The sequence below is a fragment of the Octopus bimaculoides genome, chromosome 25, assembly GCF_046866305.1.
Source record: "Octopus bimaculoides isolate indiv1 chromosome 25, ASM4686630v1, whole genome shotgun sequence".
Classification (NCBI taxonomy): Eukaryota; Metazoa; Mollusca; class Cephalopoda; order Octopoda; family Octopodidae; genus Octopus; species Octopus bimaculoides.
In genome coordinates, this window is record NC_142952.1 from 2,330,987 (window position 1) to 2,347,912 (window position 16,926).

At 37.1% G+C, this 16,926-nt stretch overlaps 2 protein-coding genes across 3 annotated transcripts in view; both read left to right on the forward strand.

Moving 5' to 3' along the window:
- The first annotated feature begins 15 nt into the window (after window positions 1-15).
- Window positions 16-5,159, forward strand: LOC106877524 (tRNA (adenine(37)-N6)-methyltransferase). The gene is made up of 4 exons (XM_089342275.1): window positions 16-744; window positions 1,689-1,870; window positions 2,775-2,932; window positions 3,750-5,159. Exons 1-4 carry the CDS (start codon window positions 733-735, stop codon window positions 5,099-5,101), a joined length of 1,704 nt encoding a protein of 567 aa, XP_089198401.1. The 5' UTR covers window positions 16-732; the 3' UTR covers window positions 5,102-5,159.
- Window positions 5,160-7,064: 1,905 nt separating this feature from the next.
- LOC106877526 (RING finger protein 17) overlaps window positions 7,065-16,926 on the forward strand; it is a 34,515-nt gene continuing 24,653 nt past the window's right edge. The window contains exons 1-9 of one of the 2 annotated variants that reach the window (XM_089341976.1): window positions 7,065-7,283; window positions 8,959-9,071; window positions 10,178-10,281; window positions 11,084-11,148; window positions 12,114-12,199; window positions 13,142-13,209; window positions 14,045-14,186; window positions 14,847-14,927; window positions 15,701-15,801. In XM_089341976.1, coding sequence (XP_089198102.1) covers window positions 7,232-7,283; window positions 8,959-9,071; window positions 10,178-10,281; window positions 11,084-11,148; window positions 12,114-12,199; window positions 13,142-13,209; window positions 14,045-14,186; window positions 14,847-14,927; window positions 15,701-15,801 — 812 coding nt within the window. In that variant the 5' untranslated portion in view covers window positions 7,065-7,231. The remainder of the gene's footprint in view (window positions 7,284-8,958; window positions 9,072-10,177; window positions 10,282-11,083; window positions 11,149-12,113; window positions 12,200-13,141; window positions 13,210-14,044; window positions 14,187-14,846; window positions 14,928-15,700; window positions 15,802-16,926) is intronic. The other variant, XM_089341977.1, reaches the window with a different exon arrangement.

Below are 16,926 nucleotides of genomic sequence, written 5' to 3' on the forward strand. Positions count from 1 at the left end.
TTTTTTTTTGTTGTTGTTGTGATTTTATCCTTTCTTGCAGTTTCTCTTTCTTTTTCTGTATCTCTGCTTTTCTTTTTATTTCTCTCTCCCTTCAACACTATTCTCTTCGTTTCCACATTCTTTCTTTTCTCATTCTAAAATATTCTTTCTATCTCCTGTCTCTTGTGATCTCCTCTTACATTCTCATTTACTTAAGCGGCCCTCGCACTTGCCGTACTCTATCCATTATAAACATCACCTAATATATATATATCCGAATAATAGGGTGTCCTCACTTTTACGGTCCTAAATTCAAAATCAACCTTTTTTTTTACTGTACCACCATGGTCCTGAATTGTTCTATAGCAGGACTTCCACGCGCAAAAATGAGTATTGTTGGCTCAAACGAGATACTAAATACTGCTGCATATATGCCGAGAAGACTGGAAAGATTTTGATGAAGTATACGTTCCGAAATAAGATATTCATTGTGTTGAACGGTGCACAAAACATCGTTTGAATTCGTAAACAGTTGTGGCATGCGAACGGTTTGGAAAGCCTTCCTGACCAATGTCTAGTTAATTGATTCTTATTTGGCTTGCATTATAATAATTTACTACACACGCGGAAATGGCATTTTAGTTGTAAAACTTTGCAGGACCCCTGCTTTCTCTAGTTAAATTCAGGATCGTAAAAGTAAGGATACTCATCGAAACTATATATATATACAATCCTACAATTTACATTTAATTGATGACGACAGAGGTAATGTATTTCGTTCATACAGAAAAAAATATAATTACGAGAATTATCTGCAGTTATTTTTTTTTAAAATTCTGTAGCAATCAGATCCTTATATCCAAGATTAGTGCTTAAATGTGATTAATGATTGTTTTCCTTATGATTTATCGGGGCAGAATTCTCCTTTAAGCATCCCATATAACACGCTCATAAGTTTTTTATTTTTTGGAAATTTTCGGAAGCATTGTGAATTTGTGTTCTACACACGGGAATTCATATGACTATGAAAAAATCTTGTTTTTTTAATTTTTCGAAATTAAAAAAAAAAATTAACCATAATTATAGACAGTCTGATTTTTGGGGGCTTAAATTGCGGCAATAGACCATTAAATGTGTTTATGGGGCGCAAGATATCAATACGTCAGACTGACAAACAAACGAGGACGGTATGAGGTGGTCGTGAGATGTGCTAAAAATAACAGCTAAATATCCCCTTCAATCACAAAAATATTGTTGGGTGGGGTTACATAGTTGCATGAATTCCCGTGTGTAGAACACAAATTTGGGAAAATTTCTTTGCGTTTCATCGTTTCAAGATCAATAAATTAAGTACCAGTGAAATACTGAGGTCGATGTAATCGACTAGCCCCCCCCCCCCCTCCCCAATTTCAGGCCTTGTGCCTATAGTAGAAAGGATTATTTAATAATAATTCTAGCAGATCTTTTAGCACAGTGGACGACAAAAAGGTTTAGCAACATATCTTCTTGCTTTACATTCTGAGTTCAAATTCTGCTGAGGCCAGCTTTGTCTTTCATCCTTTCGGGGATGATAAAATAAGTACCATTTGAGCGCTGAAAGTTGACACGATTAACTATTCCAATCCTCCAAAATTTCTCTCCTTCTGCCTACCGTAAGAACAAAAGAAAAAAAATTTCGTAATTTATTTTTATTTATTTGTTTTCCTAAGAAATCTGTACCTGACACAATGCAGACTATTGGATATATGCAGACATTGTTCAAGTTTAAGAATGGCACTCCTCGTCAAGCTGGAATCTGTCAACAGGCTCGTGGAACATTAACCATTGATAAATCCATCTTTAACAATCCAGAACATTCTCTTGAAGGTTTACAAGACTTCTCTCATGCTTGGTAAATGTTCTTTTGTATATCTTATTTCTCTATGAAGGTTTGTAACCTAGTGGTAAGAGTATTGCACTCATGATTGTAAAATCAAGGTTTCAATTCCTGGACAGGATGGTATGTTGTGTTTTTGAGCAAAAACACTTCATTTCACATTGTTACAGTTCATTGAATGTAAATGAGTTGAGCAATAACCAAGGAATTAACCCTGCAACAGACTGGCACTCTATTCAGGGGAAAGAGCTGTAATCTCATTCACTTGGAAATGGAGATAAGCTCAAGCCTCCTTGGGCCCATGACAAATTTAAGTTATTTTTGTATGTCATTTTTTCTTCCTCCACTGTTGCTTGAAGGCGTTGCAGTTTTCAAGAAATACCCCTCCTCCTGGATAGGATGCTAGTCTATTGCAAGTTTTGGCCGTGAGTGTAAATAAAACATTTTATCAATCATGCTGCAAGCAGTACCATAATTTCACCCCCCCCCCCCAAAACCACTATTAGCAGCTGCTCACCTATTGAGCAACAAATGTGGCAAGGGAGATAATTCTGTCTTGGTGACTGAAAGTAATTCCTTATCCATGTTTCTCACATAACATCCACTTAACTCACCAACAATCATTTCACTCTCTCACTGTTGTGAATATAAAATCTTTGATTTACATTTTCCAAAATTTTCCAAAAATTCAGGAAATAAATTACTGCACACTGTAACGTGGTTAGCGTTTGGAAGGGTATCCAAATGTAAAAATAGTGCCAAAACGATCGTTTACAAAATCCTCATGCCGTAACCCCTATATACTAATAGGTTATAGAGCACTCACTTATTCATTTGGTTCTGTTATTAACTTCATATTTTCAGTGAGTCCTCCTTTGTAGGAAGGGATTAATTGTATATCATTAATTTTATCTTACAGGATTATCTTTGTGTTCCACAAAAACAACAATGCTTATTTCAAAGCTAAAGTACGTCCCCCAAGGCTTGACGGTCGACGTATTGGTCTTTTTGCTACAAGAGCACCATACAGGCCTAACCCGATTGGACTTACACTTGCAAAAATAGAGAAGATTTCTGGTAAAATGTTTGTTTTATTGTTTTTTTTTTTTAACACTTTTGAAGCCATCACATTCACTTTTCTATGCTTGTATGAGTCGGATGGAGCTTATTTGAGGTTTGTCCTTGTGGAGGATTGGAAATGAATGACACTGCTTGTATCACAGTGACACTCATTTACGACTATCACACTATGTCAAGACAAGAAGACACACACACACATCACATGCACGCACACACACAACAACACACGCTCGCGCAACAGACTTCTTTCAATTTCTGTCCATCAGATCCACTCACAAAGCCTTGGTTAGCCTGGGGTTGTAGAAGACACTTGCCCAAAGTGTCACACTGTGGGATTGAACCCAGATCAATATGGTTTAGAAGTATGGACTGTTTTGTAGGTAGTTTTATTCCTGTTATGGTGTTAAAGTTGATCCGTTGTGTGTTTTTGATTTTGTTGTCTTTCTTGGCATTCCATGACCCTAGTATTAGAGGTATTGGAATGGGAGAGACAAGAGAGTTTATAAATGATAGGAAAGCTTGGAGAGTGTTTGTGGACGGATGAGTGAATTTGATGTTGCTCAAAGGGATACGGAACCAGCATATGCAGTTGGGCCCCGCTGCTAATATTGGGGGTTGCATTCTACACCTTGATCCAAGCATAGGATGGGGTGACCCCTTCAAGCTGGGAAATGAATGGAATGCCTGGTGTGTGTCTTGTTGTGGCTACCCCGCTTCTAAAAAAAAATTGGGCAATAGGCCTGGGTATATGATGTGATATAACTCTTCACATCTACCTTATTCAAATGCTTTCACATTTTTTTTTTAATTACAGGTGCCAGTATCCATTTTTCTGGGATTGATCTTTTAGATGGAACTCCAGTATTGGATGTGAAACCTTACATACCACAATATGACTGTCCCCTAGGTGCTTCTCATGAGTCTGTGGAGAAAAGCAATCCTTCATCACATTATCATTCCGCAAGCAACCAGTCCCCTAATGTTCCTCCTTGTCCAAGTTCTAACTTTAACCAACACAACACTTCACTGAAACAAATACCAACCCAAGACTTCAGTTCTTCAGTCAACTCAAAAGAACAAAGAAAAAACTCCAGTAATACAGAAAAAATTATTTGCTCCTCTGCAACTAATTCTGCAGATGTTTTTGCAGAGGATTCCACAATGCTTGGAGTGGATTCCATTGAAAACAGCACTTCTGGAATTACTGAAGAAGATCTTGATTTAAGAAGAAAAGCACGAAACTTTTGTTTCACATCCAAGAATTATTGCCTGGAAGATGAGTCTTTAGGCCAAGAAAAATTGCAGAAGACTCAGGCAGGAGAGATTTTCACTCATGCAAGTTCACAAGGATCAGAAGAGGATGAAAAAACAAATAAAACATCTACAAAGAATCATAATGTTTGTCTTTCGAAATTTTCTTCCCAATCAGCCTTAATTGCTGTAACAAACTTTGTTGATTTGAACTCAGAGGCTGCTGTGACACCATTTTTTACTACAAAAGAATCTGTTGCCTTAACTCCTGTTGTTTCCACTCCTCTTGCCACAGCCCAAGCTGATTTCACTCCTCTTACCAAAACCCAGGTTGATTTCACTCCTCTTACTACAACACCCTCTGAATCTCCTACCACAAAAGAATCTATGGCTTTCACACTTGTTGCTTCCACTCTTCTCACCACAACTCATACTGATTCTACTCCCTCAGATTCCACTCTTCTTACTACAACTCTCTCTGAATCCACACCTCTTACTACTACTCCTGTAATTGAATATACTGCAACCTCACCCGCTGTTGCTACAACACCATCCTTCAACACCACATCAGCACAACCCCTTGTTTCTGCAGACTGGGTCGTTAAAGCTCCTGTTCCCAAATTGACTGTTTTTTTCACTGAACGTTCCCGTCTGCAGTTGCAAAAGTTCAGCCAACACAATAAACAGCAGAATTATCGGTTAGAATTCCTCCAAGACTCACGCGAAGTCTGTCAGGCAATCTGTTCAATTCTGTCTGAAGATCCCCGTTCTGTCTATCGGAGAAACCTTTGTAAGGATAGCCTGTATTATTTCTCTGTGGACAAAGTCCATGTTACTTGTTGGTTCTTCAACAATTCTGCCGAAGTTCTTCGGATTCAGCCCATGTCCTATTCAGAGCAAAGCAAATCAGAATAAACCACAGAACCACTATAAACTTCAATTGCAAAAATAAAAATATATTTATTTAATTTGATTGATTAGTGTTTGATTTCATTTGAATGTTCACATTTCGGTCAATGTAAAGACCTTCACCCAGGAACAAAAAAAGTAATAAACCAGCCTGGGGGGGTACAAACAAGTGTGTGGAAAACGAATATGAAAAAAAAATGTGCACTGACACGCTTGGTGGGTGGGGAGGGGACTTTCGGAAAATTCACAAGATCCGATTTTTCCATCATAACTTCTGGTAAAATGGATATATATTGATTTTTTTTTTACAGTATCCCATGTTTTGGTTATGGAGGATCCAATTCTGAAAAAAAAATTCCAAAAAATCGCATTTTCAAAATTTCAATAACCTGCTCCTGGATTTTTTTTTTTTTTTTTTTTTTTTTTTGCTAAATATGTAGAAAAATAAGATTACAATTCTGAAAAAAAAATTGGTTTGTAAAATTTCAATTTTTCAAAAAAAAAAAAAAAAAAAATATGGCCGCAGCCACTTGGCTGAAACACATAAATAAATAAATAAATAAATAAATATATATATATATATATATATATATATATATATATATATATATATATATATATATACCCTCAGGCCTTCAAGCAGGTTATCCACGTGCTAGAAATAACAGCCAAATCTCACAAAACTGCGATAACATAATGTAATCAATCTATTCACCTTTCTTTCAGAGTAATTTCCTGCGGTAATATGACAAAGTAATTTATGTGAAATTAAAGTTTTTTTTTTTTTTTTTTTTTTTAATCTTTCTTTTTTAAACTTAAATTTAGAAAAATTTTTTTTTGCGAAATACGTAGAAAAATACAAAGATTACGATTCTGAAAAAAATTATAAAATTTCAATTTTCCAACAAGAAAAAAAAAAGTATACTTTCAGGCCTTCAAGCAGGCTATCCACATGTTAGAAATAACAGCCAAATCTCACAAAGCTGCGATAACATTTAAATTTTGAAAATGCGATTTTTGAAAAAAAAATTTTCAGAACCGGATCCTCCATACCCATAAAAAGTAATCCGAAAGTCCCCTCCTGTTAAATGTAAATACATAACACAGCAAGGGTATAGCTTAGGTTAAATGGATCTTGATATATCTAGACACAAGGCCCGAAATTTTGGGGGACGGGGCCAGTAGATTAGATCGACCCCAGTATAAATATATATCGTCGAGGGTTCCAGTTGATCCGATCAACGGAACAGCCTGCTCGTGAAATTAACGTGCAAGTGACTGAGCACTCCACAGACACGTGTACCCTTAACGTAGTTCTCGGGGATATTCAGCGTGACAAGGCTGACCCTTTGAATTACAGGTACAACAGAAAGTTGTGGTGAAAGAGTACAGCAGGGTTCGCCACCATCTCCTGCCGGAGCCTCGTGGAGCTTTAGGTGTTTTCGCTCAATAAACACTCACAACGCCCGGTCTGGGAATCGAAACCGCGATCCTATGACCGCGAGTTCGCTGCTCTGGCCATTGCGCCTCCACTATATATATATATATATATATATATATATATATATATATATATATATATATATATATATATATATATATATATATATATATATATATATATATATATATATATATATATATATATATATGTATATATATATATATATGTATATATATATATATATGTATATATATATATATATATATAAAGGGAGAGAGAGATGATTCAAATCAAAACTATTCTACGTATTCCTCTCTCGTCTTTTTTGTCTGCACAGTCCATCCAAAAAGACGTTAATCAATGTGTCTTCATCTTCTGGTTCAGTATTGTGAGATTTGTTTTCTATTTCTAGCAGGCAGAATGATCTCTAGGCGTAGAACCCATCCCCCACACCACCACCACCACCATAAAACTGTTCCCATCCTTCCGTCCAATGTTTTTCTTCGTTTAGAGTTACCTACCCTTGGATTTGAATATAAAAACTGACTTCCGTTGGCACAATCGATAGGTTTCACTTCCTGTTGAAATCCCTTTTTCTTATTTTCAGTCTTCTCTTAAATGTTCTCGTTAGTGAACCTTTAGTTGACCTCTGTCTTGCGCTGTTAGCCGTTGTCGTCCCGCTTCACAGCACCATGCAGTTCCTCCCAAATTGTCCCGCATGCAACGACAGTTACTGCATCCAAGGTAAACACTTTTATCATTTCATAACAAACTTCTTTCGAAGTTGAAATCTGATTTCACTTTGTAAACTCTGACCAAATACAATTATCAAACTAACAGTAAAATCAACGAAACTTACCTACATCACATTTAATTGACTGTGTGTTTCGTTTCATTACTGTAAGAATAGAAAACCTAGACGCATACATTAAGTATAACGTGTCTTGCAAACATGGGATGGTCACGGTTGGAATATCGGTTCTTTTTTTCGGCCGGAGGTGATCTGCTACTAAACAACAGTAACAGCCGCCAAATATTTAAAAAATGTTGATCATTGCATCTCTTTTCTCTGCAGATTTCTTTATATGTGCGCGGTAAATCAAACTTAGATGCGCAGTTTAAATTTCTGCGAATGTCGCCAATATTTAAGAGAAAAATGAAAATTCGAACGTACTTCTTTTGTCTCTTTCAAGCTTCATACCTTATTCAATCAAAGGAGGATGGGGACATGTACTCATTTCGCTCTTTATATTTACATACATACAAACGTGGGTCGCACATTACATTAGCTGGCATGTTCGACCGCGTACAAACAGATGTTTAGTAAACATACAAATCTCTCAAGATATCCGTAGCTATACTGACTTCATTTCTACGAACCCTACGAAAAAGACTGTAATATAGACTCAAAAAGAATCTATAAACAAATTAATGAAACTAAAATGTTCATCTCCGTGATATCTTATCTATAAAAGGCAGATTTTCTCTGTGTGTGTATGTTTAAAATTCATACATTTACACAATTCCAAATTTCTAGCATTAAAGAATCGCAATTAATATTCTAAATACAATTTGTTAGGTCACTGCGTCATTTTTTCATTCAAAATAATTCCTAATAGCAAATAAAATCCATAAAACTTCACAAGTAAATATTTTCCCCCCTAATAAAATCTAATTTCCTCTTTCTACAAATCCTTTCAACTCCTACTTTCTCTTATGAACCTTTACCAACCATCCAACAACAAATACAAAAAGAAAAGAAGGAGAAACACTGACAGTAACAGAAAACCATTTCAGTATCAAAACTGAAACAATCACATTTTGATACTGTAATGACAGTTTCACTTTAATGGTTTCATTTTAATACTCATTCTAATTTCTAATTGGCAGGAATTGTAAGTTTTATTTCTAACTCGTCCTTCACCATGATAACAACAGAAAAAAAAAAAAAATAGTCACACATCTTTTTTAAATACGATCGACAAACATTTATTCCCTACAAACTGTGACTTTTTAAAAAAATCTTTTAGTAAATCTTGAGATTAACACCTGCACGATTACCTACCTAACCCTAACCCTAACCCCAACTCTAACACTAGTGAAAATCGTGCAGCCCATGCCAACATGGAAAACGGATGTTAAACGATGGTGATGACATATATGTATATACTTGTGTGCCTGTGTTTGTCTCCCCACCATCGCTTGAGAACCGATGTTGGTGTGTTTATGTCCCTGTACCCTAGCGGTTTGGCAAAAGAGACTGAAAGAATAAGTACTAGGCTTACAGAGAATAAGTTCTGGGGTTGATTCGTTCAACTAGAGGTGGTGCTCCAGTATGGCTGCAGTCAAATGACTGAAACAAGTAAAAGAATATATATTTATATAAACATGTATGTTTTTCTGATATTTCTGTCCTTAGGTTCCACCTTGAATACCCATCGTCCAATGTTGCTTTGCTGTGGCCATACATTTTGTGAATCCTGTATAAACAAGTGGAAGGTCAAGAATAAACTCAAGTGTCCAAAGTGTAAGGTCAGTCTGATTTTTTTTTTGTTTCTTTTTTGTCTGTATTTTTCACAGTTGTGGCTCTAATTATTGGAACAATAGAATGGCTGAGATGGATGCCATTATTGTTCCTCTTGAGCTTCTGCAAGTCAATGCCTGTGGGAAAGACATTACCAAAGACCAATTTTAGAGGTTTGACATACTGGAAAGGAAGGGCTGTCGAAATTTGTAAAGCTTTTCATTACCACCCACATCTGCATTGAAAGGCAGATTTTGTTGAGGGTCTAAAGTCTCCCTTGGGTTTTGCTACTAAATCATGTATACCAAAGGTTCTCAATGAGGGCCATATGGCTCCTTGGTGGAGGCATTTTGGAGAAAAGGGACTCTCTTGTACCAAAGAGCACTCTTTCAATAGACAAGACGTTGATCTCATAAGTGTCGCATGGTGGAAATAAATGCAATTACCAAACTTTCAATTTATCATTTCATTTTTTTTTTGCATTTCAATTTGTACATCTGTACAAGCACATATGTAAAACAACGTCCTTTATTTTTTAATCATTATCTGCTGATATCAAAATAAGTAGTATATTGAAAAATGAAAATATTTTCTAGGAGGGCCATTTGTGACTCCAAGGGTCAAAAGGAGGCCTTTGGTCAAAATGGGTTGAGCACCTTTGATATATACCATTAAACAATATGTTACATGTTCACTCTTGGAAGTAAAACAAGAAACGAACTTTAAAAATAACTGCAAGAGTTTACTCCTCCACAAGGAAGTAAGTACGGTGGATGAAGTAAAAATCCTCACAAATTCTGGTGGTTGTAATTCATCCATTGTTTGGATATTTCAGCTCAGGTCATCATTGGTTTCATGGGCTCTATTATATTAATTTTGCTCTGGTGAATAATGGCAGGAAATCAACATGACTTGACTTCATGAAAATCACTCACCCCTCTGCTTGTCAACTCGTCTTTCATCCTTTTGAGGGCAATAAAATAAGTACCAATTGGGTGCTGGGGTGAGTGCTATTGACTGACTTCCACTACCCCAAATTTTCAAGCCTCTTGACTATAATGGAAAGAGTTATAAAATCAATTTTTTTCAAAAATTCTCCTTGCTCTCTTTGCAGCAAAGCACAAATTTTACGAGAAACAGAGGAAGTGTGAAAGCCCTGCCACAGGATATTTATGTATCTGGTTTGTTGGCCCTCAATCAGCAGACTCTGTTCCACCGGTAAGACAGTTCTTCTGATTCTTCGCTTAGAGGCAGATAATCTTTGACTTTTGTCTATTTTTTTCAGAAGGAATGTGTTTGTTACAGGCATAGGCATGGCTTTGTGGTTAAGAAGCTTGCTTCCCAACCGTGTTGTCTTGGGTTCAATCCCACTGCACAAAACCTTGCCTTGGGCAAGTCTCTTCTAATTTAGCCCTGGGCTGATCTATACAAGCATGGAGGAGTTGAATGCTAAATGATGATGATATCATTAACCCTTTTGCTACTGTATTTCAGTTGAGATGCTCTGTGTTTCTTTCAATTAATTTTAAATATAACAAAGAATGGAGGAAAATAACTTAGGTGCTGTTAGGAACATAAATTGTGACTAAGGTTTGGTGGAAGATTTTAATTCAAAACTGGTGCTGGCTGCTGGAGCCTACCGGTGAGAATTTAAATGGAAATTTGGCAGGATGGTCATTCACCTGCTGACATTCATTGACACTGCATCAAAGAACAAAGGAAAAAAAATGCACTCAACACTAGATCTGAAGACACCTCTAAAGTGGGGGACACCATGTCGGAAACGGTAGAGAAGTAGGGGCTGAAACCGGATGTGGTTCTTCCTGATGATGTCTTTAGCCACTGGATCCTGTAAAGGGGCTGTTGAGGTTGCGAATGACGAAATGTAGTTGGAATTCCTGAAGACAAGACATTTGTACTAGAGAGCCAGAGGTGGTTTCAGCTATGTATTTTGGTTACCAGTCACAGCATTTAATTTATTTAATTAGGATAAAGTTTGGGTTATTGCTTTATTTTTCAGGGAGTTTCACAATCCGATCTCTTACTCTCGTGAAAAGGCACCTGTTGTGCAGAAAAACAAAACTGGTAAGTTTGTTTACTTGATTAATTTGTTTACGTAAATAGTTTATGTGGCTGGCGCTGTCTAAAAAACACCCAGTGCCCTCTGTAAAGTGGTTGGTATTAGGAAAGGCATCCAGCTAGAGAAACCTTATCAAAACAAATGATTGTAGCCTAGTGCAGCCCTCTGGCTTGCCAGCTCTTGTCAAACCATCCATCCCATACTAACATGGAAAAATGAATGTTAAATGATGATGGTGATGGTGATGAATTAATTCATTTATCTAATTAACATGTTTATATAGTCACCAGAACATTGATTCTCAGTTTTCTACACACAAGGCAGGGTTGTCAGACATAACTTTGTGGAACTAAATTTTTAATTTCCCCCAGCTGTTAAGTTTATCTAATGGCAGTAGTCTAACCAATCGAAATGTGTATGTGGCTTTGTGTTTCAGCTGTTAGGCTCAAACTGGCCAGATCTGGTCTCTTAAACCTACCCTACGATATCATTTTAAAAACGAACAGTTACCTCATCAAAATCTCAAAGCTACAAAATAATGCATGATTAGGAAGTGGAGAGACAAGTTACTGAAGAGATTGCAAGAGTGCAATGAAATGATTTAATTTAAAAAAAACCAAAAAAAAAAACCTATATACTGTTTATAAATTTATCTAAGGACTGAACCAGTGCGTGTGTTTATTACCGGCATAATGCCTCTCCCAAGGTTTAATTGTAAATAAACCTTACTCTTGACAGAATAATGTGAATGTTAAAAGGTTAAATGTGTGTGTGTGTGTGAGTGTGAGAAAGAAACTTGTGTCTTCTAGTCTTGGCATCTTGTGATACAGTCCCAGCTGGAGCACTTTTGATCATAGGCTTGGCCAATCAGAACTGGACGTAGGATGAAACACCAACTACAACTTGAACAACAACCTGTTACCTTCTTGTGGTTAATCTGACTGTTTTGTTACCTGTCTTCTCTTTGTAGTTTTCTGTTTTGAATGTCATCAGGTGTCCGCTGACATTGAATGCCTCCAGTGTGACGTAGCAATGTGCAATCAATGTTTCAAAAAGGTCAGTGCCATCCACCACTACTACTACCACTGCCACCACCACCATCACCACCACCTCTGCCATTATCACTACTACTGCCACCACCACCGCTATTTTGTTGCTTAATCATAGGTTTAACCCTTCAGCATTTAACGGGCTAAATCCAGCCAAAATACCCCACCTGTTTGATGTTCAAGCCAGCCCTATCCAGCTTCTCATACCTACCTCTCAATGTTATTCTTGAACTAAACAATCACATCACTGAAGTCTTGAATCTACAAAATATCTATGATTAATTCAAAATCACGTGACCACACGACTGACCAGACTATCAGATGTTACACATCACTAGCCACAATGCACTTTACGTCGTTTTAGCCATCAAATGACACCACCCTGCTGGCTAGGTGAACAGGCCAACAGTCCCCCTTGATCAAGAGGGGGACTGGAGCAATGTAAAATGAAGAGCACAACGTACCGCCTGGTCTGGGAATCGAACTCACAGTCTAGCAATCGTGAGTGCAACAGCCTAACCACTAGGCCGCATGCCTTCACTAATTGAAAATATTTATTTCTTTATTTCCTACAAGGGGCTAAACATAGAGGGGACAAAGGGATTAAGTCGATTACATCAACTTCAGTGCGTAACTGGTACTTATTTAATCGACCCCAAAAGGATGAAAAGCAAAGTCGACTTTGGTGGAATTTGAACTCACACTGAAATACTGGCAGACGAATTACCGCTCAGCATTTTGTCTGGCGTGCTAACGATTCGGCCAGCTCGCCACCCTTGTTGGAAATATTGTGAATAAATAATTACATGTGGCAGAGTAATCTGAATGCTGACGGGTTAAACCAAATATTTGTTCTTTACAATAATCTCTGACTATGGCATTTATTTCTCACTTCTGTCTATGTTGTTGTTCTTGTTGATGTTATTGTCGATGTACCTGTATTTTCCAGGTTCACACCAATTCTGTTGCTCTCAAAATGCATCAGTCTGTCCCCCTAGGTTCAGAGATGACTGCAATGTAAGTTCACAGACTTTTCCATCTTGAAAGTGAAGAAATAGAAATAATTCAGTTTGGATGGTTAGACTCAAATTAAAAAAAGAAATAAATAATGACATGTAAATATTGGGTTGAAAATCCCTTTTTGACAGAAAAAGTTGAAGGCTGCCTTGGGACTTGAACCCACATCCTTTGAAAATATGACAGATGTTCCACCATTGGACTAAAGCAATCCTTTGAATTTCTTTATTTTGCTATCCATGTGCAGCCTTCAGCTTTTTTATCCAAAGGGTTTTTTTAACCTAATATGTACATGTTATTATTTAAAGCTCTCTGTATTTCAAGTTCAACCATTAAAAAGGGATTATTTCATGTTCTCTCGAAGTTTCTAAATTCTTTTGATGTGAAGAAATACAATTATAATTTTTTAGAGTTTTATCCTCATTTTTAATGGTGACAGGGTTTTTTTTCTTTAATATTCACATGAACACTACATTTTGACAGTTTGCTCTCAATCATCACTAGATACCCTATTCTTTGACATATACAGGGTTGGCCAAAAGTCACCTGACAGTAAATCAAAACCATTTAATTCCAAGTTTTATTTATGTTTAACAACTGAATGAATTTAATATACCTCAGTCTAGTCTGGGCACCATATCCTATGCTGGGGCTTAGAACAAGAATTTTGGTTACATAGATATTCTTACGTTAGCATCATTAATTTATTTCTATTTGTTTAAAGAATTTTGGTTACATACATAGATAGTCTTACATTAGCATCATTTCAAATTATGCCAGTATATTTCTGCATTATTTTTTTTATTTATTTAACTTTTATTTCCATCTCTTCAAGCAACCAAGAAGTCGACAAGTGCCTTGTTCATAAGAATCGGATCCTTGAGTATTACTGCCAAGATGACAAAGTGAACATTTGCTCTCGATGTGTGATAATTGGCAAACATAAGGGACATAACATTGTCGCTATTGAGAAAAACGTACGTTGTGAATTGTCACATTTTCCTCATTTCTCTGGTCTTCTTATCTAGGATTATTCAATTTTATTGTGTCTTTAGTCTTTAATCCTTGACTTCAAGAATTACCATTTCAAATTCTATCTTATTGTATAGATGCAGGTATGGTTGTGTGTTAAGAAATTTGCTTCCCGACCACACAGCTTTGGATTCAGTTCCACTGCGTGGCACCTTAGGCAAGTGTCTTCTACTATGGCTCTAGGCTAACCAAAGCTTTATTTGTGAATTTGGTAGATGGAAACTGAAAGAAGCCTATCTTATATGTGTGTGTTACAGTTTCCTTGTATTGATGTCATGTGATGTCAATACAAGTGGTGTTGTTTGTGTCCAATCTTCCCTGAAAACATATCTGGTCATGTGGAAGCATTACCTTACTTAGAAACAGGTGAGGGTTGGCAACAAGAAAGGTATCCGGTCATAGAAAATCCACCTGAGCAAATTCCATCTGACAAGAAAAATCCCACCCTGGGGTCTATTATCTTTGTTTTATTGTCTGTACATCTTAATATCAGGCGGTGCTCCAGCATGGCCGCAGTCAAAGAACTGAAACAAATAAAAGAATATTCCCTAATTAATATATGTTTCTATTGCTCTATTGGTTCTTTGTTGATGTTGTTGTTTCAGAATGAGATTTTGTTGGACAGTTTGAAAGAATCTTTACCAACAGCAAGTATTGTGATAAACAAAATGAAATCATCGTTAAAGGTAACAGCGCTTTGTTCCATTTCACTGGCTCCTTCTTCTTCTTCTAATTGTTATCATCATTAAGACGGTGAGCTGGCAGAATCATTAGCACGCTGAGCAAAATGCTTCACGATCTGAGTTCAAATTCCACCAAGGTCAACTTTGTCTTTCATCCTTTTTGGGGTCGATAAAATAAGTGACAGTTGAGTACTGAGAAATATGCTTAAACAGAGAGAGTAAGAAATATTAACCCTTTTGTTACCGTATTTCTGTTGAGATGCTCTGTGTTTCTTTCAAAGAATTTAGTAAAATGTCAGGAACATAAATTGTGACTAACGTTTGGTGGAAGATTTTAACTTAAAACTTATGAAAACAAGACATTTGTACTACAGAGCCAGAGATCGTTTCAGCCGGGTTGGTATCAAAAGGGTTAAGAATCATTCCTCTATTATATATTTTAACCCTTTCCTTACCGTGTTTCTGTTGAGATGCTTTGTGTTTCTTTCAATTAATTTTAAATATAACAAAGAATTTAGTAAAATAACTTAGTTATCATTAAGCAAGTGTTAGGAACATAAATTGTGACTAACGTTTGGTGGAAGATTTTAATTCAAAACTTATGAAAACAAGACATTTGTACTACAGGGCCAGAGGCAGTTTTGGCTGGGTTGGTAACGAAAGGGTTAAAATGTCTGTCAGATATGTTAGTATGAAATCAGCAGCACCAAAATGGCCATGCCAGAACGTCTCATACCCAGCATGTTTTTTTTTTTAACTATTTGTCTTGTCTTCAGGGACTATGTACATTGGCATCAAAGGATAAAGAACACCTTGTGACAGTCAGCAAAGCAATCCATGAATATTTCCATTTCTTACATGCAAAGTTACAAACGAGGTGAGACTAAAGTATTTTCACTCTATTTATGCACCTGCTCTCCACCCTTTCTGTACCGCTGCTTATCACCTCCTCCTCCTCCTCCTGATCCTATTTCCATCACTCAACCATTCACTGCATTCACCTGTATCTCCCCATCATCCTATCTGCCTCTTTCCTTTCAAACTCTTGCCAACGTACTCACCTACCCTTCCAGGGTCTCTGTCCCTGTTCTCTCTTCTACTCACTTTGTTCCCTGACACAATTCTCCAACATCTCACCAACCACCTTCTTTGTCTCTCTTACTAGCTACTCCTGCTTGCCCACCCTTATGTAATGCAGGGTAACCATGTATCTCCACCACTACATCAAAGACACCTGTTCCTGTCATACTTCAACCCCTCAGCATCGAACATAAAGCCACCTTCTCCTCTCTTATACCCCATACTCAGTCAAAGGGGTATGTCTTTGCAGTTAGTGACACTGCCATGTGTGGGGTGGAAACAACACTGTTTCCGCAGAAACATTATTAAAGCAAGCATTGGAGTTCAACAGTCCTCCAGCTCATCAGATACCATTGAACCATTCAACTCATGCCAATATGGAAAAGGGATATTAAATGATGATGATGGTGGTAGCAGTGGCAACACCTACACCGTCATTGTTGTCATAAAATATTGTTGACTTTACATCATTTAATGTCCATTTCCCATGCTGGCATGGGTTCGACACTTTGACAGGAACTGGCAAGTCACAAGATGGCACAAAGTTCTGCTGTCTGCTTTGGTATGGTTTCTATGAGTTGATGCCCTTCCTAACACCAACCACTTTACAAGATGTACCAGGTGCTTTTTATGTGGCACCACCAGCACTGGTGATGTTGTCAAGAAACTTGCAAGACAACGATATCCTTTGTTTCCAGTCTTCTGTAATACTATGTCTGATCATGGGGAAATATTACCTTATTTGGAAACAGGGGAGGTATGGTGACAGGAAGAGCGTCCGGTCATATAAAATGTGCCTCAAAATGTTCTTTCTGACTCATACATGCACGGAAAATTTGACATTAAAATGATGATGAGGAGGAGGAGGACATGTAACTTAGATGTGGACTCTTTGTTCTATGGCGTCATGCTGTTTACCATT